Below are 25761 nucleotides of genomic sequence, written 5' to 3' on the forward strand. Positions count from 1 at the left end.
CTATTGTAACTTTTAACAAATTCCCAAACTAATCTCCATTAGGGCAACCCATAGGCCAGAAACGCTCACCAACGCATAAAATGACGCACGGTGATGTTGGGCGTGCGTCCCGACGTCACCATGCATCATTCAGATCCTCAGTTCGGCAGGCACGCTGTGGAGTCAGCTGTGCACCCGCCAAACTGTCAAGGCCTACTAAGGCCATTTAAAAACTAATTAATCAACTGAGCTGCCTGTCCAACCTTAACGTTAGCGAGCAGGCAAAGAGCCCAGGTGGCCTTCGCATTTATCATGAAACCTCATCAATGGGCGGGATGAGGTTTCATGAAGGATTTATAATTCAAATAATTTTTTAATTAAAGTTCATTGACTTGTCCCAGCTCATATGACACTGTCACATGAGGGGACATCTTAAAACTTTTTGTTCTTTATTAAAATATTTGATAATCAAACTAATCTCCCTGAGGCAGCTCTGTGCTGCCTCACTCCCAGGTAAATATTTTCACCAAGGCAACAACAACTCATAGGGCAGAAATTTAGGCTCGGCGTGTGGGCGCGGGTAATGTAAGATCGAAATGCAGCTGCAAGCCTACAGCTGGCTTCACAGTGAAAAGAATCTCATTTTGAATTCGTAAGGGGGAAAATCCTTTGCCTGGTGCTTGGTTATGTCTAGGGGGAGAATTTTCTCCCCCTCAGGGGGGCTGAACGGGAGCAGGCAGGCGCACAGCCGATTGTCTCAGGGAGATTTCTGTGCTCTTTCATGCACATGCCCCGACTCAGCCTACTTCCCGCCGCCCGCACAGGAAACGCTGAGCGCTTCTGGGTATGTGTCACGCTAGGTGGGCCTTAAATGGCCCGCCCACATAAAAGGCAGCATGCAGCCAATCGCCGGCGGCAATCGGCTGCGCACCTGCTCGCTCCCGTTCAGGCCCCCCAATGGGGAAAATTCTCCCCATCGGGGGGGCCTGAACAGGAGCGGGCAGGTGCGATGGGGAGAAAATTCTCCCCAAAGACTTAACCAAGCACCAGGCAAAGCATTTCACCTTTTGAATTCAAAAAGAGGTTCTTTTCACTGTGGAGCCAGTTGAAGGCTTACAGCTGCCTTTTGATTTTACATCGCCTGTGCCTGCATGCCAAACATAAAATTCTGCCCTATGAGTTGTCGTTGCCTTGGTGAAGATATTTACCTGGGAGTGATTAACTTGGGGATTTGTTTAATAGTTATTATGGTAGTAATTTGTAGACATGTGTATTTGTTTAATACCTTGTTAAATTAATAAATGTTTAATTTAATTTATGTAAAAAAACCTCTCAAGGCCTGTTGGTTTTATTCCTGAATTGAGAGCTGCATCTCAAACATACCAATTGAAAATATAGGTTATAGTATATATAGTTTGTTTAAAGTTTCCCTCTGGGATTTTAAATAACTCAGCCCTTACCAACTGCTGTGTCATAACAATGCCTAAAACTAGTGAGTCACAGCTGGCGATAGTGAGATTTCAGTTGCAAATGAAAAATTTTGAATTGAAGACAAAAGAGAGAGAAAATGGAAAAGAGAGAGCATTTCAAAGAGAAATGGAAATACGAAAATTTGACCTCCAGAATGAAGTTAGCAATGGAGGAAGAGAAAAGGAGAGAGAAAGAGAATACGAGCTTAAAAAGCTGGACCTTAAAAAAAAGACCTCAGATGCTGAGGAAGGTGAGTCGACTGCTTTCAACCCAAAGCCCAGAGGGGTGATGTTTAAATTTGTACAAGCTCTTCTGAAGTTTGAGGAAAGGGATGCAGATGCATTCTTTATTTCGTTTGAGAAGATAGCTAAGCAAATGAAATGGCCACAAGAAATCTGGACTTTGCTTTTACAGTTTAGGTTGGTAGGTAGAGCTCATGAGGTATATCCATTACTGTCACAAGAGGCATCTGTGGATTACGATGCAGTAAAAAAGGCCATGCTGAGTGCATATGAGTTGGCTTTTGAGGCGTACAGGCAGAAATTTAGGAATGTAAGGAAACAGCCTGGACAGTCTTATATTGAGTTTGAGAGAGTAAAACAAAATAATTTTGACCAATGGATACAGGCATTAAAGATAGAGACAACATGTGCAGCTCTTAGAGAACTAATTCTTTTGGAAGAATTTAAAGATTCACTTCCTTTGGTAGTTAGAACTCATGTGGAGGAATAGAGAGTTAAAAAGGCTAGGCAAGCAGCAGAGTAAGCTGATGATTATGAGTTGGTCCATAGGTCAAAACCTTTCTTCCATCACCCTTCTAAATCCGAGAATGATAGGAGGTGGGAAGGTAGAAGGAAGGCAGGTAGTCAGGGAAGAGAAAGGACAGATGGAAATTCTCAGGAAATTTCTCCTCAGACCAGAAAGGAAGGTCCTGAGGGTAGAAGTGACACTCGAAGATGTAAATGTTTCCACTGTAATAAGGTTGAACACACAAAGTCAACGTATTGGAGGTTACAGGGAAAACCTGTTGCAGTAATTGGAATACAGGAAAGTTCTGGAAATAAGAGTACTGTGGGCTCTGAGATCCAGAGGTAAGAAAAACCAATGGTTTGTGCACAAATGGAGCAGGAAGAATCAGTGGTAGGTAAAGAAGTGGGAATTTGTTCACAATTTACCAAAGGGATTCTGAAGAACAGGTTACAGAAATGTTTAAAGATTTTATATGTGACGGGAAAGCCTATCCATGTGTACAGGCTGGAGCAGGCAAAGATATCAAAATTTTAAGGAACAAAGCAGCCAGTCAGTCCTTAATGTTATGGGATAGTGGCTATTTGTTGTCCAGAGGGGTGATGTTTAAATTTGTACAAGCTCTTCTGAAAAGAAGGAAAGAGTATTAATAAGTGGAATTAATGGAGATACTAAACATATTCCATTAAGTAAGGTAAATATTTTTAAAAGTTGAAAACAGGCAAGGTGTTTGTTGGGGTGGTAGAAGAATTGCCCATTCCAGGGGTTCAATTTATCCTATGTAATTGGGTCACAAATGTTAGTGGTGCCTACTGTAGTTGAGCAGCTTGTGGAGACACAATCAACAGGGACATTGCAAAAAGGCCATCCTGGATTGTTTCCAGATTGTGTAGTAACAAGATCACAAACTCATAGGTTGAAACAGGAAGAGGAAGAATCTAAAAGACAGGGGAAGGATGCTGACATCCAGTTAGCTGGATCTGTCTTTGAAAAGATTGTTCAGGAAGAGAAGGTTGAAGAGGGTGAAGCTCAAGTGTTTAGCTCAGTGAAAGTGGTAGAGTTACAGCAGAAAGATCCACAAATAAAGCAGTTATATCAGACACCTTGTTCAGAAACAGAGGCAGGATGTATCCCAGAGTGTTATTATCTTAAAAATAATGTGCTAATGAGGAAGTGGATAACGTCTCATTTTCCAACAGATGAGGAGTGGGCGGTAGTACATCAAATATTAATACCATCTGGATACAGACATGAGATATTAAGAGTGGCTCATGAAATTCCAATAGCTGTATTTAGAAATTAGGGAAACTCAGGCGAAAATACAAAAACATTTCTATTGGCCTGGACTGCATAAAGACATAGTCAAATTCTGTAGAACATGTCACACATGTCAGGTGTCAGGAAAACCTCAAGCACAAATTAAACCTACATCTTTAATTCTGATTCCAGAACTTGAGGGACGTTTTACCAGGGTCCTGATTGATTGTGTAGAGCCCTTCTCTAATACCAAAAGTGGAAATCAGTACTTGCTGACAATCATGGATGCGTCCACCAGGTTTCTGGAAGTGATACCTTTACAAAATATTACGACAGAGAGGATTGTAGAGGAGTTGATCAAATTCTTTACAAGATATAGGTTATCAAAAGAAATACAGTTGGATCAGGGTTCGAATTTCATGTCACAGCTGTTTAAGGAAGTAATGAACAGCCTGGGAATAAAGCAGTTTAAATCATCAGCTTATCATCCTGAATCAAAAGGTGCTTTAGAGAGGTGGCATCAAACTTTTAAAACTATGATGAGAGCATATAGTCAAGACTACCACAGGACTGGGATTGAGGGATTCCATTCTTGTTATTTGCTATTAGAGATGCCCCTAACAAATCAACAGAGTTTAGTCCTTTTGAAACAGTCTTTGGTCAGGAAGTAAGGGGACTACTTAAGTTGATTCAGAAGAAACTAGTAGGTCAAAGTTTGAAAATACTCTCCCAGATTGTGTGACAAAATTCAGAGAAAAACAGAGCATGTGAGTTAGCTATGGAACATTTCAAGATATCACAGCAGGTGATGAAGACAAGTGTGGATAAAAGGGCAAAAACTCATAGTTTTGTTGCTGTTGAGAAGGTGTTAGAATTGTTGCCAGTGTCAGGCGAATCAATAAAGACAAGGTTTAGTGTGCCTTACAGGATTGAAAAGAGACTGAGTGAAGTAAATTATTCAATAAATACTCCAGATAGAAGAAAGAAGCAGAGGGTGTGTCATGTAAATATGCGTAAAAAGTACTTTGACAGGGAAGATAACCAGAAGGAGGTATTGGTAGTGGTAGATAAGGAAAAGGAGGTAGAAATAAAAGATTCTGAAATTGATTTTCCTCTAATTAAATTGGACAACGAAGGAGCGCTCGAAAATTTAAATGTAATACTGAGTTACCTTCCAGACAAGTGTCAAAGTGATTTGGAAAAGCTATTGCAGTCATAGAAAGCTACTTGTGGGAATAAGTTAGGGAAACAAATTTAGCTGTACATGATGTAGATGTGAGAGATTCAGTTTCAATAAGACAACATCCTTATAGATTAAATCTAGTAAAATTAGCTTAATTACAAAAAGAAATTGAATCCATGCTTCAAAATGACATCATAGAGTCTAGTTGCAGTAACTGCAGTTCACTGATTGTAATGATGCCGAAACTAGATGGAACACAAAGACTGTGTGGATTATCAAAAAATAAACGCAGTGACAAAGTGGATTCATATCCTATTCCACAGTTGGAAGATTGTATTGAGAAAGTGGGACAATCGGAGTTTATCACAAAGATTGACTTGCTGCGAAGATATTAGCAAGTACCCTTATCGGAGAGAATAAAGGGGATATCAGTTTTTGGAACATCAGATGGACTATATCAGTTCAAAGTTATGCCATTTGGTATGGAGAATGCACCAGCATTTCAAAGACTGAATTGCAGGACTGAGCAATTGTGCTGTCTATATTAACGACTTGGTAGTTTTCAATCAAATGTGGGAGGAACATTTACAACAACTGAGCGAACTGTTTGATCAACTGCAGGAAGCTAATTTGGTGGCGAACTTGGCTAAGAGTGAATTTGTGAAAGTACAAGTTACATGTTTAGGCCATACCACTGTACATGGTCAGGTGGTACCACGAGACGTGAAAGTAAATGCCATCTATGAATTTGCCAGTGTCTAAAATAAAACAGGAAGTTTTGAGATTTTTAGGCAGAATGGATTTTATTGGAAGCTTGTACCAAATTTAAGCAGTGTGGTTGCTCCATTGACTAACTATTAAAAAGGAACAAGAAAGTTCAATGGACACAGGAGTATCAGAATGCATTTAACAGTTTAAAAACTGTGTCGACTACTACATCAGTTTTTACAGCACCTAATTATGCCAAGCAGTTTAAGTTGGTGATTGATGCAAGTGATCTGGGTATTGGCGTTGTGTTGTTACAAGAAGATGAAACAGAAATTGAAAATCCAGTAGGATATTTTTCACGGAAGCTGACTGTACCTCAGAAAAGATACTCAACCATCGAGAAAGAGACTCTAGGTCAGGTGTTAGCGTTGCAACATTTTGAGGTTTATGTTGCAAGTAATTCTTCAGAAAAAATTATTTATACAGACTACAATCCTTTAAAATTTCTGGACAAATTTCAAGACTGAAGTGCCAGACTGTTCAGAAGGAGTTTGTTATTGCAGCCATTTAATTTACAGGTTATACATGTGGCAGGACGAGAACATTTAATTGCAGATGTGTTATCAAGTGTTTAAAGTTCAAAGGAAATTGGACATTTAAAACATGGACAATGGACTGAAGTGACATCAGTTGATACAACGGCTTTGTATATATTGTCATGTTAATTCATGTACCTGGTAGTGTAATAGTTTTGTGTATAGAGATAAGCATAGTAAGTAAGGCGAAATGGGTTGAGAAAATGAAACCGTCTTTTAAAATTATGATGGTTCATTTTTCCATAAGGATGGAGGTGTAAAGGAAATATCATTTGTTTTTCTAAGATTACTGCGGGATACTGGAGCAAGCTTGTGCGTGCATGTTTGTGTGTGTGTGTGAGACTAATTTAATTAAACTAAAGACGGTCAGGCTGCAAGGTTTAAATCATCAAAGGGATTAAGTGTAAAACAAGCATTTTGAAATGGAGATGTGTGAGCTAAGATGAAGTCTCAGCAGATACATTGTGAATGGAATTTGCATTTCGTAGATAAGTTGAGAGGTTGTTTGATTTTCACAGGGACATGATAAGATGTTTTACAAATGGCAAGATAAATCAGGGAAAGTTATTAAGTTTATTTTTCCCAAAAGTGCTAGCCATAAGGACAACATGAAAGATGTTTATATCCTGGGAAAAGTAACTTCCAAAGCAAGGGTGAATCGATGGGATTTAAAGATTAAAAGGGAGAAAATATATCTAAAGAAAGATGGAGTGGGAATGACCTTGTGAGATCTTGACCGGTGGACTAAAAGACCTGTGAAATAGGTCTAAAATGTGTGAAATAGACATAGCCACGCCAAAGAAGTGCTGGTTTGGTCAAGAGTGCAAGGTTTTGTTAAAAGCCTGGGAGTTCCATTGTCAAGTGACAGGGAGAGAGAAGCTGTGACATACCTCCCTTATAGCAACAGTGGGTGCTTGTGGTAAGATTGCTGGATGTTTTATAGATTAAGAATCTATTCAGGCTGTTATCTGAAAGGGGGTGTGTGGTTGGGAGTCTAGTTAAGTAGAAATCTTGGGAACTGTTATAAGACTGAGTTTAACTGTATAATTGTAAGCTTGTGTGTTTAACTCTTTTTTTGTTGCTAAATGTTGTAATTTAATCTTTAAAATCTCCAAAGTGGACTCTTTACTTGTGACGTCAGTGTACGTATCTTCTCGTAATAAATACAAATTGCAAAATCATTGTGGTAGCTTGACCAAGTTTCCCTTTGGGATTTGATCAGCTTGGCAATTGCCATCTGCCATATCATAACAGTCTTTAAAACAGCAAGATGGGAGACAGGAGTTTCAGTTTTAAAAAGTAGTGAACAGTGACATCACAGGAAAGCCATAAGTTGATTGGCTGGTAAGTAACTGCTCATGGGAAAATGTGTAAATAGCTGGCAATTAAAACAAAATATATTAAAATGTTTGTTTTTTCTAAGTGGTAAAGGTCTATTCTATTACTGAGGTTTGAATTAGTATAGTAGGTGGTGCTAAGGAAAGGCACTAAATAAAATAAAAAGTGAAATAAATAGTTAAATAAAATTAAGTAATTGGTTAATTAAAATGCATTAAGAATGGCAGAGCAGGTAATGTGTTGCGATTGCAGAATATGGGAGCTTCTGTACGCCAGTTTCATCCAGGACAAACACACCTGCAATAAGTCTCTGTGGTTGTAGGAACTTCGGCTTAGTCATTGAGCTAGAGGCTGAGCTACAGATACTGGGTTACATCAGCGAGGGGGAAAGTTACCTGGATACTTTGTACCAGGAGGTCGTCACGTCCTTTAGGATAGGATCTTCTGATTTGGTAAGTGGTCAGGGACAGGAGGGTGTGACTGCAAGTGAGGCAGGTAAGGGGATCCAGAAGGCTGGAGTGCAGGAGCTTCAGACATTACAATTGTCCAACAGGTTTGAGGTTTGTTCAGCTGTTTAGATGAGAGTCGGGGCTGCAAGATGGATGAGCTAATTTACAAGGGCACTGTGTACAGGAAGCCATTCAAGTGGGGGGAATAAATAGGAATGTATGGTAGAAGGGGGTAGTATAGTTATAGTCAGGGAGATAGACACAGTTCTCTGCAGCCAAGAGCAGGAGTCCAGATGGCTGTGTTGCCTGCCCGGAGCCAGGCTTCGGGACATCTGCTCTGGGCTGGAAAGGAACTTGCAGTGAGAGGGAGACAACGCAGTTGTCATGATCCATGTAGGTACCAACATTATATGTGGGACTACAAAAGAGATTCTGCTGAGGGAGTATGAGCATCTAGGGACTAAATTAAAAAGCAGAACCTCAAGGGTAATAATCTCTGGATTAATACCTGAGCTATGAGCAAACTGGCATAGGGTAAATAAGATTAGAGATGAACATGTGGCTCAAAGATTGGTGTGGGGGAAATGGGTTTTGATTCATGGGACACTAGCACCAGTACTGGGGAAAGTGGAAACTATACTGTTGGAACGGTCTACACTTGAACCATGCTGGGGCCAGTGTTCTGGCAAATTATATAACTAGGTTGATAGAGAGGGCTTTAAACTAAATAGTGAAGGGGAAGGGACCATGTGAGAGGATATATAGTAAGGTAAAGGGAAACAACAAAGTAATAGAGCAGGGCACCAATTTGGGTAATGATTACCAGAGTGACAGAGTGGGACAGAACATGCAATCGTAAGAATGTCTCAGCAGATAAGGCCAGAGATTGCAAAAATGGTTAAAAAAAAGTTTAAGGCCCTGTATCTGAATGCACACAGCATTTGTAACAAAAGGAATGAATTGTTAGCATAGATAGAGATAACTATGTATGACATGATAGGCATTACAGAGACATGCTTTGAAAGGTGACCAAGGCTGGGACCTAAATGTTATAGGCTATATGACATATTGGAATTACAGGAAGCTAGGAAAAGGTGGTGGGGTAGCTCTGTTAATTAAGGATGGCATTAGTTCTGTACTGAGAGATGACCTTAGCTTGAAAGATCAGGATGTAGAATCAGTTTGGGTAGTGATAAGAAACAGTGCAGGTAAGCGGTCACTTATAGGAGTAGTTTATTGGCCCCCTAATAGTTGTTACACTATAAAACAGAGCATACAGGAAGAAATAAATGGTGTGTATAAGAAAGGTACAGCAACGATCATGGGTGATTTTAATCTACATGTAGATTGGGAAAATCAAATTGGCAAAGTAGCCTGGAAAATGATTTCATAGAGTGTTTTTGGGGCAATTTCTTAGAGCAGTATGTTCTAGAGCCAACCAGGGAGCAGACTATCCTAGACCTGGTAGTGTTCCAATGAGGCAGGACTAATCAGCAACCTCATGGTAAAGAAGCGTCTAAGTGACATCGATCACAACATGATAGAATTTCATGTTTAGCTTGAAAGTGAGAAGTAACTAGTGTTTAAAACCTAAATAAAGGTAACTATGAAGGCATGAAGGCAGAATTGGCTATGGTGAATTGAGAAACTAGGTTAAAATGTAGGACAGTAGACTTGCAGTAGCAGACTTTTAAGGAGATATTTAATAACTCTCAGCAAAGATTTATCCCAGTGAGAAAGAGGCTCATAGCGAAGGATGCATCATCTGTGGCTAAATAAGGAAGTCAAGGATAGTATTAAATAGAAAGAAACACTGTACAAATCTGCAAAGATTAGTGGTAGGTCAGAAGATTGGAACAACTTTAAGAACCAGCAAAGAAAGACTAAAAAGATAAAAAAGAGGCAGAAAGCAGAGTATGAGAGAAAGCTAGCTAGTAATACAGAAACAAATAGTAAGAGTTTCTACTAGTATTTGAATAGGAAAAGAGTAACTAAAACTAGTGTTGGTCGTCTAGAGAGTGAGCCTGGGGAATTGATAATGGAAAACAAAGAAATGGCAGAGGCATTGAACAGGTATTTTGTGTCAGTCTTCACGCTAAAAGACTTAGAAAACTTCGTAAAGATAATTGAAAATCAAGAGGTGATAGGGAGGATGAACTTAAAACAATCACCATCACCAGAGAAAAGATGCGAGGAAATCTATTAGGCTCAAATGCTGACAAGTCCCCAGGACTGGATGGTCTGCATCCTACGGTCTTATAAGAGATGGCAGCACAGATAGTAGATGCACTGATTATGATATTCCAAAATTCCTTAGATTTTGAAAGGGTCCCAGTGGATTGGAAAATAGCTAACACCTTCATTCAAAAAAGGAGGGAGGCAGAAAACAGGAAATTGTAGACCAGTTAGCCTAACATCTGCCATAGGAAAAGTGCTAGAATCCATTATTAATGGTAGCAGTATACTTAGAAAATCACAAGCCTACATGGCTTTGCGAAAGAGAAATCGTGTTTAACTAATCTATTAGAGTTTTTTGACAAAGTTACATTCAAGGTGGATAAAGGGGAACCAGTGGATGTGGTGTACTTGGATTTCCAAAAGGCATTTGATAAGGTGCTACGTCAAATGTTACTACACAAGATAAGAGCACATGTTGTATGGGGTAACATATTAGCATGGGTAAAGGATTGGTTAGCTAACAAGAAACAGACAATGGGATAAATGGGTCTTTTTCAGATTGGCAAGCTATAACAAGTGGAGTGCCACAGGGATCAGTGCTGGGTCCCCAACTATTTACAGTCCGTGTCAATGGCTTAGATGAAGGGACTAAATGTATGATAGCTAAATTTGCCAATGACACCAAGATAGATAGGAAATTAAGCTTTTGGAAGGAGGCAGAGAGTCTGCAAAGGGATATTCGCAGGTTAAGTGAGTGGGCAAAAATTTGGCAAATGGAGCATAACGTGGGTAGATGTGAACTTGACCATTTTGGCAGGAAGAATAGAAAAGCAGTATACTATTTAAATGGAGAGAGATTGCAGAACTTAGTGGTACAGAGGGATCTGGTTATTCTGGTACATGAAAAACGTAAAGTTAGTATGCAGGTACAGCAAGTGATTAGGAAGGCAAATGGAATGTTGGCATTTATTGCAAAGGGAATGGAATATAAAAGTGGGAAAGTTTTACTGCAGCTATACAGGGCCTTGGTGAGATCACATCTGGAACACTGTGTACAGTTTTGGTCTCCTTATTTGAAAAATATATAATTGCTTTAGATGCAGTTTAGAGAAGGCTCATTTGACTCATTCCTGGGATGAAGGGCTTAAAGAAAGGTTGAACAGGTTGGGCCTCTACCCATTGGAGTTTAAAAGAATGAGAAGTGATCTTATTGAAACACATAAGACCTTGAGGGTGGATGATGGGGGGATGTTTCCTCTTGTGGGGGAAACGAGAACTCGGAGACATAGTTTAAGAATGAAATCTCCCTTTTAAGACAGAGATGAGGATTTTTTTTTCTCTCAGAAGATCATTAGAGTGTGGAATTCTCTTCCCCAGAAGGTAATGGAGGCTGGGCATTTAAATGTATTCAAAGCTGAGTTCGATTTTTGTTAGACAAGGGAGCCAAGGGTTTATGGGATGCAGACAGGAAGGTGGAGCTGAGACCACAACCATTTCAGCCATGATCTTATTGACTGGTGAAGCAGGCTTGAAAGGTTGAATGGCCTAATCCTGCTCCTAAATCCTATGTTCCTAAAATAAATCTCCACAATCAAATGTCACAATCAAGTCAACAATTGTCGGATTGCTTTACAAAAAGGAGTGCTTGCACAAAAAAAGACCTAGAAGAGGAACATCTCGTATAATAGTTTGTTGTACAGAATATCAAAAATCAATTTTTCTCTTTTCTTCAATTTGTTTTGAAATACTGTTTGTGTGTTATAAAGTTTTGATTGAAAGAAAATAGAGGAATTTGCTAATGATATGTTAATTATATTAATAAGGTTAGGGATAAACAGATCGACATCGTTGAATAAGTGCCTTAAGAACATATAAAGAGAGACTTCTAGGACATTGGTGTTGGTTAGTGAGGAGGCATATATTTGTAATGTTACATTCTGTAAATAAATTAAGTAAAAGATTGACGCCTGGTTTCCTACATCAACTGGTTTCAGAAATAATTAACAATAACCTCCCGTACTATGTAAGGAGTAGTCCCTGTATCAAATGTTGTTTGCAGGTTATCCTGGTATAATTATACAATCCTGCAACAGCTTCTCTTGTGAAATTAGTGCAACATCTGGTCTCTCCAGGCATGTCCATGTAGATGTGTCAAGCTCTTTAAATATAGATCCTGGGGAAACAACAGCTTCTGAATATGAATAATGCTATCAGGAGCCCAAATGGATTTCCAGGCTCACCACTTTGCATGGTGCTTGTTACAAATTTTGGGTGGACACTAAGTAATCTGGTGGTTAATTTTTGCAGGTCCCTCCCAAATAAAGAAATGAAGACTTGCATTTATATAGTGCCTTTCGCGGCCAACGGACATCCCATTGCATGTTACAGCCAATGGAGTACTTTTGAATTGTTATAACATAGAAACATAGCAGTTACTTTGCAACCAGCAAACTACCACAAACAGCAATGTGATAATGACCAGATAAACTTTTATTTTTGTTGATTGAGGCACAAATATTAGCCGGGACACCAGGAATAATTTCCAGCTTTTCTTTGAAATAGTGTCATGGGATCTTATACATTCACCTGAGTAGGCAGGTTTAACATGTCAACCAAAAGACAATACCCCCAACACTACAGCACATCCTCAGTACTGCACTGGAGCGTCGGCATAGATTTTTGTGCTCAAGCCCTGGAGTGGGACTTAAACCTAGAACCTTGTGACTCAGAATGAGAGTGCTACCAAGTGGGCCACGGCAGGGCCCCATCTTGTACAATTAGGAATTTACCTTTATTGCCCAACATGTGGTCATGGGATAGCATAAAAATAAACAATTTGTTAGGTAAATTGGACATTGTAATCTCACATGTGTTCCCACATGCATTTCCACTTCCACCTGGAAGGTAAACTGATACAGACTTTGGTGAGTGGAGGCAAATTGCAAACCAACAGGCTGATTTACTTATGTATAATTTGTGAAAGACCAGAACACTCATGGTGAGTTTTAATCTATTTCCTAATGCTCCTTATAATGTAGAAAATATCAAAAAATATGCCACAATATCCTATCAACAGATTAAATACACACTAACCAAATTTGAAGTGTAGTTAACATGGGTCAGTGGGTCAGCATTGCCAGCAGAAATCAGAACAAAATAGGATTTCTTCAACCAATACTGTATTTCCCCTACTCCCCCACAGTCCCTTACTCCCAATCTCTATTTCTCTCTGAATCTCCAATGCTCCATTCCTACCTGAGCTGAGCTGCTAATGGGCCCAACTGCTGCTCTTCACTTCTCAATGCCACTGACAGCAATCCAGCCAATGTGGAACCACAGTCCAATAAGAGTCTCCACCAACATATGAAATGTATTATTCTGTCTATTTTCAGTATGTCTTGAGCTTATTACCATATTGAGCTATCCAGATAAACTTCATGCAATAGCTAATCTTGTTCTGTGTTTCATCAATTTAGGGAGAATTACATAAAATGAATACTACATACCCAAATCTGTAACTTGACCCTTTTATCATTTCTGTAAACAGTCTTCACTTTGAAGTCAATACCAACAGTGCTAACGAAGGCCGATGTGAATGTGTCATCTGCGTATCTGAAGAGGAAAGATGTCTTTCCAACGCTGCTGTTTCCAATAATGAGAAGCTTGAACATGTAATCAAAGTTCTGATCAGATGCATCCTTTTGACCATATCTAGAATCTGTTGCAGAAGCCATCTAAAAATGCCAGATGAAGAAAAACCTGTCATAAAACTGTAAACAGACACTTTGAAATAAAGCCATAAAGCAATAACAAACAAGAATGTATCACAAATTAGGAGGTTTTACAACAATAGCAATCATTTAGCATGAGGTGATAGAGCAGAAACTAGCCTGGTTAAAAAAACACCTTACATACATGCCAAAGATCCCTTTTTAACTTTCACAAGAACAAGGACACAAGAAATGGGAGCTGGAATAGACCATTAGCCCCTTGGTTACCGTTTATTTCTGGTATGAAACTTGTGTCTTCTATTGCGAAGACAGACACAAAATATTTGTTCAATGCCTCTCCCATTTGTTCATTCCCCATGATAATTTCTTCTGTTTTTGCTTCTAAGGGAGCAACATTTACTTTAGCCACTCTCTTCTTTTTTTATATACTTAAAAAAGCTCTTACTTTTTTTTACATTTCTGGCTAGTTTACTGTAATTCTACTTTTTCCCTTTTTATCAACTTTTTGGTGGTCCTTTGCTGCTTCCTAAATCACTCCCGATCCTCAGATTTACTATTGTTTTTTGCAATATTGTAAGCTACTTATTTTGGTCTAATACTATCCTGAACTTCCTGAGTGAGCCATGGATGGATCTTTCTTGCAGTTTCTTTTTCATACATTGTTTTCCCAACATTAGAACATGAACTGCAGCAGTTCTAGAAGGCAGCACACCATCACCTTCTCAAGAGCAATTAGGGATGGGCAATAAATACTGGCCCAGCCAGCAACGCCTACATCCCTTGAACGAATTTTTTAAAAGTAATGACATTGTGAAAGGGGCTATCCAGATGCACATTTTTCCATTGTAATAAATACTAACCTGAAAATGAACAATCCTGCTGGAAACTTCCCCTCATGCCTCAGGTCTTCCATATATATTCTGGTGCTAATTATACTGTGCATCTTGTGAAAACCTGCCATTTCAAGGCAGTAAGGACTACAGAAATACTCAGTTGATATCAGCAAGGGTCCATTTGTTTTCAATTTCCTACAATGAATTTGGAGAGATCTGAATCCTTTGTTAATCCTATATGTGAACCCAGAGGTGTCAATTATGCCCAAGCTCCAGTTGAATATGGCTACTTTAGAGATTAATGCCTTCTGACTTGAATAAATAAGGTTCTGTGAATTTACAAGACCATTACAACAATTAAACAAATAACACGTTCTTATTAAAAATGTGTTTATCAGAAGAGCTATACAACTGGAATATTACAATTCAAAAAGGTAAATTCAGTTACTATTCATTTAATTAGGGGACAACAAAGTAGGATTAATACACTCCTCTCTTTGCTCGATCTTCTTTACTGTATTTTTTTTCATTCATTTCTTCTTCATGCTGTTGAACATAAGAGAAATGCTGGGAATTATTGGCATAGGCAGGCATGTGATTATGTCTCTAAAGCAGGTAGGGTGAGTTTTCAATCTCATATGTGGACTGCCTTTTGAATTTGAAAGTGTTGGTAGGCCTTTGCTTTCAGATTCTCCTTCTCTCTAGGGAAGCTACTTGGAATAAACAAATGGAAAAGTGTAGATGTGAGCCTGCGTCCAATCACTCTCTATTAATTCATAAAAGCAAGATGCATAGCACAATGACAGTTTTAAAAGGCTTCATTCAGTACAATTAGTTTAAATTACAATATTGCCTGCTGAAGGAAATATTAATTGACATTATCTGTAAAACACTTTACTTGCTAAAGATGGGCCTGTCTTAGCTTAATAAGATCTCCTACTAGATCTCATAAAAAACACTCCAGCTACTCCCTTGCTTTCTGTTGCATAGAGCTTTTCTTAACAATTATTGAGCCTAGGAATACATAGAATATTTGTGATCAAATGCAATAAGGCTCTAAATTGTTTGTCTCATTAACTAACTTTTAAATGGTGTTTTCATTGATTTAATTAGCAGCTGGTTCCTTTGATCTAAACAATTAGTTTTTCCATTGCAAAAGGCTATATAATCAGACGCTACCTAGATTCAAAGCCTCTAAGTATTTTCAATATGTGTGTGTGACTTCACCATCACCATATCACTATACATGATAACATGTAGCTGAGTAAATGTAATTGCGCTTTTGGCGTGATGATGTTATTTTCCAATTAGGTCCATAACTTTGTTTACACTGGGAGACAAATTCAGCTTTTATTGTATAGATTCAAACTGAATTTGAACGTCCGACACACCTCTGCCCTGAACCAGATCAGCCTGTCAGGTGTTTTGTTCTTAATCTGGACAACCGGGGATTCTAATCGTACTATTTACGGCTACTTGATTTTATTTCAATTCATGGGCTTGATTTAGATCAGTGCTGGGTAGGTGACAGAGTTTCAGAGTAAACTATTATCCCTACACAGCAGGTGACTTGATCTGAAACATATGGAAATACAGAATGCATTTCTGGATGCCAGTGGTTAAAATATTTGGGAAGATTTTCTATGTTGATATTTCTGGTATACACCAGCAATACATATCTATAAATTACATATCTCCAGCCCATAAATTTACATTTAGTAAAATTAATGGATGAGAAATTAAGGCTAGGGGTGTGCAACTTTCTAGTATGTACACCTGGAATGTGCAGGGAACCCTTAACCACAGAATTCCACTCCTCTAACGTTAACTGAAATGTATAACAGGTGAGATATAAGCATCTACTCTGTCTTTAGGGGGTCCCAAGCAAAATGAGTTTGGGCAATATGTTGACATTGATTGACTTCATTTTTTAATGCTAACAACTATTTAGGATCTGTTTAAACTTGGCTTTATGATGCTTTACCTGCATTTTGATTTGAACCTGTAATAGGTTAATCAATTAATCATGTAAGTGATGTGATTAACTATTCGCTGATTGTTTTTTTTCTTTCCCTGTGGCAGTTGTACTATTATGTAGGTTATGAGAGAGTAGGGATAAAAGGAATGTATTCTGTTTGAGGAACACCATGTGTCACACCCTAAGACCTGGACTGGGGCCTCAGTTTCTTATCATAGACATCAACATTTTGGACATAGGAATAGAAAGTTGGATATCCAGCTTTGCAGGTGAAGCAATGTTTGCTTTTATTAAATTTTTAAGCAAATAGCAACTGGTGTTCATTGGTCTTTATCATAGGAAAATTTGGCAAGTGCTTCACAGAGGCATAAGGACAAAGTGGAGACTGAGCTAAAGAAGGAATGTTTAGAACTCTTGAATAAAGGCCTGGGAAAATGATTTGCTTTGCTATGGTGTGGCAGGGGGAGAGGGGAGGAGGGGATTGAGACAGGTGAAGCTTTAGACGCACTTTCCTGATGTGAGTTCCTGGATGCTTTGCATTTTGGGTATTACCACATCTCCAGGAAGCGTCTCCAACTGTTTATACTCAAACCTAAAGTTTCTGAGCTAAGGAAATTGATGGAGACACTGTCACACATGACAGACTGAAGGCTCTGTGAGATGCACATTCCAGGACCTGGACATCTTGCAGGCAGAGCAGGTTAATGAGAAAAGGAACTGGGTAACAATCAATTGGGATAGAAAGAAGAAACAAGAAACAGTACAGAAATCATCTAAGGGTGTTGAATTGACAAACAGGTATTCTGCATTGCCAACATCCTTAGAGAAGGATACCCATGAGCAAAACCATTGCACCATAGACCAAGTAGTTGTCAAAGAGGGGGAAATGAAATGTAGAATTTATAAAACTCAAATTCAACTGGTCTTTTTATGGCTTAAATATATATACATTTTCAAAGAATTATGTACTTCAAATCCCAGGACTGTGTTCACCAACATCTTTCAGTATATATTTCCATTGCTTATTTTTACCCCAAAATGTATTACTTCACCACTACAGTAAATCGCCTGCCCATTATCCTGATCTATGCATGTCACCTTGAGATTTAGCAATGTCTCAGTTATAAATGTTAGCTAGGATACCAGAAAAACTCCCCAGCTCTTCTTCAAACTTTCACATCCACTTGAGAGGACAGTTAGGCCATATCCAAAAGACAACACCTCTATTAGTGCATCACTCCCTTAATACTGCACTGAGAGATTGATAGATCAATCTTTTGGGTGTGACCCTTCATCAGAACCTTTTAACAGAATGTGTACAACAATAACTTACATTTATTGAACACCATTAAGAAGAAAAAATGTCCCGAAACATGCCATGAAAGTATCATCAGACAAAAAATAGATGAGCAGCTGAAGAAGGACATATTTGATTAAAAGCTTGGTCTAAGAGGTGGCTTTTATCAAGGAGAGATGGAAAAGTTTAGGGAGGATATTCCAGAACGTCAGGATTAGGTGGCTGATGGCACAGCCCCCAAAGGTGGGGGTTCAAGATGCAGAGATTGCAAAAGGGACGAGAGTTAGAGAAACATAGAGTTCTTGGTGAGTTGTAGAGCAGGAGAAGGCCACGGAAATAGAAAGGATAAAACCATGAAGGAATTTCAACAAAAGGATATGAATTTTAACGTTGAATTATTGAGGGACCAAAAGCCAATATAGGTAAATGTAGTGGAGAAAAGGCTGGTGGTTGTCTCTACCCTCCAGAATGATCCTGGGTCATGAATAACAAGCCCTGATATTGCTTGAGGTAGTTCAGCCAGATATGGCAATGAACAGCTAAACCAATTGCACCCCCCCCCCACCCCACCCATACACACTTAAATCTGTGCCCCTTGAACTTGAAGGAGCAAAAATGAAGAGGAAACAGGAAGGGTCGATGCAGAGTTAAGAGTTTTACTGGGGACAAGGGAATAACTCAACTTATTGATAGCTGCAAAAGTATCATACCAAATGGAGGGCCCAAGATAGACATTTGGGAGTTAATCTGTTTTCCTTTCCAATTAATCACAAGCTGTGTATTTCCTGATTTTTGTTTCAGATGGCCAGCCTTCACAGTTTTTTTTTAATCTTTGCTTTGTTTATCTTCCTGTGCTGCTTGATAAGTTAGCTTTAAAATGTATTTGTTTCTTCAAAAAAGTCTCAATAGTCGCATAAGGCTCCACTGTTCAATTTAGATGGGAGAGAAAGATAACTGCCAGTAGAGGTTACTGGTAATCTTGTTCTTCATTAACTGTTACTGCTGAAATTGCATGTGAAATAGTGGAATATGTAAGTCTTACACTGGGCAAGTAACCAGCTATGTTGCAAAAACCCTAAAAGCAAAACAATTGTTTAAAAACCCAGTTCGTCGATTTTATTTAAGATCAACAGAAATGGGGATGTCCCACTGGCTTAGTATGTTACTAAATCCTTCAAGAACTATCCGTCACATGGTACACGATCCAGAGAGTACCAGGTGCACACTTAAATAATTTTCCAACACACATCACTGCAGTCACTATTTTTAAATCAACTACTATCTGATATTGGAGGACAAAAACATGACAGGATTGATTGACGTTACTTAAGTCCCTTTAGGGATTGGATGGTGAAATTGTTGCTCTTTTTTTAGCAAATGCGGTCAAACACTTCAATTCTTTTTTGTAAAACCATAATAAACAGCCTCACAGTAAACGATGTAAAACATCGCACAATGTTAAATCAGACTAGATAGGCATTTTTTTCCCCAAAATAAAGCAGTGTTGTTTCACAGTGACGTTCAATGTGTATATTAGGCGCAGACTCATTTGGCCACTTGTAGCAATTTAAAACATCAATATTCCAGAGATTCATTAACACTGTATCCAGTTTGCATCGGAAGGAATTTGTTTTGCCTTCCAAAACAATAAATGTTTTGCGATCTGATAGATGGGCTTGAGTGCAGAACACGACGGGGTGTTGAAAGAACCGGCAAATTTCATCGCAAATTCGCTGCGATCTTAATGGGCAATAAAAGCCTGCTCTCAAAGTGAGTCTGGGGCTTGTGAGCAAAAATGCCACTTAGCAGAAGAGATCTGCTGCCCGAAAATAAAATACTTCGGTATCCAGAAAGAAAAAAAAGAGTAACATCAGCTTTTAGGGCAATTGGAAAGACAAGCCACGCTGGTGTACTTACAATCTGGTCAATCAGAATTGGAAAACCTGTCCTCACGGAAGATGCAAAAACAAATGAGACGCTCACCTTATTGTATGATTATTCTGCTCAGTTCTTCTGAAATAACTGGACTAAACCCGGATACAAGTCAAAAGATAACAAAAACAATTCTTGTTCAATGTTTAATGGCAATAGACGCGAAGCCGCCAGGTCGATTTCCCAGTAGAGTTTAGTTGCAGCTCCACTGCCTCTTTACAGATGGCTCTGAAGAGCTGCTGCTGCTGCTTCCAGTGAGTGAGGGTATAACAAACACAATCCCAGCATCTCACCGCTCTGGTGGGGCAGAGGAGATTACAAAACGTCAGACGAGGAATAGAAACGTCTCCCCGCCTTTCCACAGCGTGGATTTCTTTTACTCTAAACACGTCGGGAACGTCACGCCGCACGCATTATTTTTCCTAACTTTCTTTTTGAAGTATTGGTGACATCAGATAGACCACACCTTGATCAGTATCATACCCAAAACAAAAACACGGAGATGTTCAAAGTTGTATGTTTTATTTGTGGTTATCAATTCATTTTTGAGTGGAATAGCTAATTGTTTAATTGGTTAACATTTTAAAATTAGAGCACGGTCATAGAGTCATGTAAAACACAGAAGGAGGCCATTCGGCCCATCGAGTCAATGCCGGTTCTCTGTGGAGCAATCCAGTCAGTCCCATTCCTCCACTCTATCCCCATACTCCTACAAGTTTATTTCCTTCATGCCACCATCCAATTTCCTTTTGAAATCATTGATCAAAATTACTATAGCAACCAGAGGAGGTAAGTGGAATTGTAGGCAAGAGGTTATGGTACTCGGTTTGTAATCCCCAAGATCAAGAGTTCAAATCTCACAATGGCAAACTATGAAACTATGTAACTTCATTTGAAACAGATGGAAACGGGTTTGTACTCGCAAGAGTTATAGGAAAATAATCCTATAGAAGGTGACTGAACTGTAAGATAAAAGCAAAATACTACAGATGCTGGAAATCCAAAACAGAAAATGCTGGAAAAACTCAGCAGGTGTAACAGCATCTGTGGAGAGAAAAACAGTTATGGTTTCAAGTCCATATGACTCTTCTTCAGAGCATTTCACAGTTCCCTTCATACAAACTCAAAACATTAACTCTGTTTTTCTCTCCACAGATGCTGTTAGATCTGCTGAGTTTTTCCAGCATTTTCTGTTTTTGTTGTGACTGATCTGTACCTTGACTCCATCTACCCCACTTAGTTTCAGATTTCTTGATCCCTTTACTTAACATTTATCCATATCAGTCTTGAAAGCTCGAATTATCCCATCTTCTGCTTTGATTTGGGACAGAGTTCCAGATTTATACCAACTTTTGTGTGAAAAAAGAGCTTCCTGCTTTCACTCCTTAGTGATCCAGCTCTAATTTTAAGATTATTTTCCTTCATCCTTAATTACCCTATCATAGGAAATGCTTTCCATGTATCTAACTTATCAAATCTGTATAACGTTTTAAACACTGTGATTAGATCGCCCCTCAATCTTCTGTACTCCTGGGAATACAAGCCAAGTTTATACAACCTGCTCACATTCTGGTACATATCACTAATCACATTATGATAGTTCTTTAATGTCACTAAAATTTTAAGGAGAATGTTAGAAAGGTTAATGTGTACAGCTTCATAGTCTCTGATTACTGGAAAATCAAACTGTGGTCAGGGGACGGTGCTGCTTGCATTTCCTGCTCCGATTTTTCTAAGGTAATTATGTATCAGACCTTGCAGTTGGCATTCATTCACAGTGAGTCACTCATTTTAGTTTGAAAATGTAATCTATTTTGATCTATCTCAATCTGAAAAACAAAGTAAAGAGAGCTCTGTATTTTACATAGGTTTTCAATGTGTCCTATTCTTCATAAATCATACTCCAACCATTTCCCTAGTGCTAGCAGAAGGGAGGTAAATGTAGCAATTTTAAATGATGTCCTGAAGAATACCAATCATCCATACACCATCAATATAGCATTATAGCTGCAGCCCTGTCTCCAACATAGCACAAAATATGTTAACTCTTCTGTGAGGATATTAAATTATAAGAACATGAAACCAATAATCAAATAAAATCTGATTAGTATAAAGGCTTGACATTGAATAGCTACCAAAATAAAACAGTCACATCACTATTTTTACATAGCTTCTCAATGTGTCTTTGCTGTGACCACAATATGATTTTACAATACAGAGGACATTCAAACAGCCATTCACATTATTCTTCATGATCATCACATTTGAAATGTTAATGACATTAATAGACCATACCTTGGTCCATTTAGCTAAATCTACTGACTCATTTATGATTTTGTGCACCATTACGGGTACCAGAAAGCCTTATGCTTTATAGAAAATAACAAAATGTCTGAAAGAAAATAATAAAGGCACAAGTTGGATGTCTATGGTATGAGCTGTGTCCCCTGCTGTTATAGCAAAGGTAGCATTTATTACCTGGCTTAATTGTTTATTTTTTTCTTTAATGCCAAAAGTTTTGACCCTCAATAGTTTGAATTTAGTTCAAATCCAAATTGGCCAAATATCTGCCAATACATTGCACCACAAGATGGCAGAACAGTACTTTGCAATCATGTTTTCACAAACATTAAGTCAGTAATCTTGTCTCTCTTATCAGAAAGAAACAGATGGAAGGAAGGAGGAACTGGAAAATGAGTGATGTTGGATCAATCTTGTTCAGCATAGTTGTTGGATCAAGACATGCAAGGACAGTTTCAGTGCTCCTTTGCGCCAGGTAACCTAGTGCATAACCAGTGCAGACAGAGAACAAAATTGGAAGAGACTGCATCAATTTCCTACGGGGCTGCAATATAATTCCACCGACAACATGCATTTATAAAGCACATTTAACATTAAAAAATACAAAATCATTTCATAGAAGAGGGTTAAAAAATGGAATAGATAATGAAACAGACACTGAACTATGGAGGGAGATTAGAAGGCCTCACTGAAAACTTAGTCAAAAAAGTGGGTTGTCTGAAAAGATAGAGAGAAGGAGCCTAGAAAATAGTAGTCTTGCGCCCATTTTATACCTTAGTCTCACTAAAGCCCAGATTTGATTCAAAATATGAAATAAACACAGCAAAATTCATTGTATTTTATAGTTTGCGCTTTTTCCATGGACACCTGTTTGCAATGGGAGCAAGAGATGCTCCATGGGCAAAGGAGCTTTTAAATTGGCATAGGCATTGTATATTTATTTTGCAATGCCTAAAGCACATTTTTAGTATTGTGTTATTTTTGAGTTTTTTTCTATATTTATAAAATCATTGTTTATTTTCCTGAAGGTAAATTCATTTTACAGTGCCTCAATTATGTGTTCCATAGTCTCAGTGGGAACAAAAAGCTGATTCTAACCATATCAAGACGCCCACCAATGTACAACTGCCTCAGCTGAAAATAGATCAACTGGTTATTGCTTTGTCCACTGCAGAAAAAACACTGCAGATGTCTTGCAACGTAGGGATGGCATTTCTCATGGTTTGCAAAATCATTAGTTATAAACAGTATATGTGGGGATGGTGGCATAGTGGTAATGTTAAAGGCCCAGTCTGGGCCTAATGCTCTGGGGATACAGCAGCTGGTGGAGGTTAAATTCAATTAATTAATAAAACTGAAATTATAAGCTAGTTTCAGTAAAAGTGAGCATGAAACTATCAGATTGTCATAAAACCCATCTGGTTCACTAGATTGAGAAAAGAAATCTGATGGGCTTACCTGATCTGGCTTACTTTTAACTACCCTCTGAAAAGGCCTAGCAAACTACTCAGTTATACCAGACCATGACAGAAAAGTAAAAAAAGAATAAAACCAGACCAATCACCCACCATCGACTTGGGCACCAGAAACAACAATGGCAGATTGTGCCCTGTTGACCCTGCAAAGTTCTCCTTACAAATATTTGGGGGCTTGTGCCAAAATCAGGAGAGTTGCCTCACAGACTAGTCAAGCAACAGTCTGATATTACCAACTCTCAGGATCATACTTGACAATTTATCCCTAGCACCTCTATCACCATTCCTGGGTATGTTCTATCCCACTGATAGGACAGACCCAGCAAAGGCAATGGCACAATGTTACACGTTCGGGTGGGAGTTGACCTGGCAGTCCTCAACATTGACTCCAGACCCCATGAAGTCTCATGGCATGAGGTCAAACATGGACAAGGAACCTCCTGTTGATTACTGCCCTCCCTCAGCTGAAGAATCAGTACTCCTCCACGTTGAACACAACTTGGAAGAATCACTGAGGGTAGCAAGAACACAGAGCGTACTCTGGGTGGGAGTCCAATGCCCATCACCAAGAGTGGCTCAGTAGCATCACTACAGACCAAGTTGACCAAGTCTTGAGGACATAGCTGCTAGACTGGGCATATGGCAGGTGGTGAGGTAATCAACAAAAGGGAAAAACCTACTTGACCTTGTCCTCACCAATCTACCTGTTGCAGTTGCATCTGTCCATGACAATATTAGTAGAAGTGACAACCGCACAGTCCTTGTGGAGACGAAGTCCTGTCTTCACATTGAGGGTACCCTCAATCATGTTGTGTGGCACTATATGGGATAGATACAGATCTAGCAGCTCAAAATTGGGCATCCATGAGGTGCTGGGGGCCATCAGCGGCAGCTAATTCAGTATTCAATTGTAATGTTACCTCATGGCCTGGAATGTCCCTCACTCTATCATTATCATCAAACCAGGGATCAACCCTGGTTCAATGACGAGTGCAGGAGAGTAGCGCAGGAGTAGCACCAGCCATACCTGAGAATAAGCTGCCAAACTATTCGAGCTACAATACAAGACTACATGCATACCAAACAGTGAAAACAACATTAAGTTGACAGATCAGGTCAAAGCTCTGCAGTCCTGCCACATCCAATCAGGAACGATGGTGGACAATTAAGCAACATGAGGAGGATCATCCACAATTATCCCCACCCTCAGTAATGGGGGAGCCTAGCACATCACTGCAAAAGACAAGGCTGAAGCATTGGCACCCATCTTCAACATGAGTGCCAAGTGGATGATCCATCTCGGCCTCCCACTGAGGTCCCCAGCATCACAGATGCCAATCCTCAGCTACTTCCATACATTCCACATGATATCAAAAAACAGTTGAAGACATTGGACACACTGACAACATCCTGGTACTGAAGACTAATGCTCCAGAATTAGCTGTGTCCCTAGGCAAACTGTTTTAGTGCAGCTACAGCACTGACATCTACCTGACAATGTGGAAAATTGTCCACGTATGTTCTGCCCACAAAGGCAGGACAAATCCAATCCACCCAATTACCACCCCATCGGTCTATTCTCAATAATCAGCAAAGTGACAGAAGGTGTCTTCAACAATGTTATCAAATGGTACTTACACAGCAATAACCTGCTCACTGATGCTCAGTTTGTGTTCCGCCAGGGCCACTCAGCTTCTGACCTCATTACAGGCTTGGTCCAAACATGGATAAAAGAGTTGAACTCAAGAGATGAGGTGAGAGTGACTGCCTTTGCCATCAAGACAGCAATTGATCAAGTTTGGCAACAAGGAGCCCTATCAAAGTTGAAGTTAATTGGAATCAGAGGAAAATTACTCCACTGTTAGGTGCCATAGCCAGCACAAAGGAAGATGGTTGTGGCTGTTGGGAGCCAATCATCTCAGTCCCAGAAAATTGCTGCAGGAGTCCTAGGCCCAACCATCACCAGCTGTAGCATCAATGACCTTCCCTCCAATAAAAGGTTAGAAGTGGGGATGTCCACTTATGATTGCACAGTATTCAGTACAATTGTCATTACTCAGATACTGAAGCAGTCCATTCCTGCATGCAGAAAAGCCTTGACAACATTCAAGCTTGGGCTGATAAGTGGCAGGTAACATTAGTGTCCCAGCAATGACCATCTCCAACGAAAGAGAATCTAACCATCTCCCCTTGACATTCAGTATGATTACTATCACTGAATTCCCCACCATCAACATCTTGGGGGATTACAATTGACCAAAAATTAGGCCAGCTATATATATATACTGTGGCTACAAAAGCAGGTCAGA

At 39.2% G+C, this 25761-nt stretch overlaps 1 protein-coding gene across 1 annotated transcript in view; it reads right to left on the reverse strand.

The window, feature by feature from the left end:
- LOC121289456 (ras-related protein Rab-3B) overlaps window positions 1-19999 on the reverse strand; it is a 152088-nt gene extending 132089 nt beyond the window's left edge. The window contains exons 1-2 of the mRNA XM_041208961.1: window positions 19728-19999; window positions 13412-13639 (exon numbers count right to left, since the gene is read on the reverse strand). Coding sequence (XP_041064895.1) covers window positions 13412-13639 — 228 coding nt within the window. The 5' untranslated portion in view covers window positions 19728-19999. The remainder of the gene's footprint in view (window positions 1-13411; window positions 13640-19727) is intronic.
- Window positions 20000-25761: the final 5762 nt, after the last annotated feature.

The sequence above is a fragment of the Carcharodon carcharias genome, chromosome 16 (genome assembly GCF_017639515.1).
Source record: "Carcharodon carcharias isolate sCarCar2 chromosome 16, sCarCar2.pri, whole genome shotgun sequence".
NCBI lineage: Eukaryota > Metazoa > Chordata > Chondrichthyes > Lamniformes > Lamnidae > Carcharodon > Carcharodon carcharias.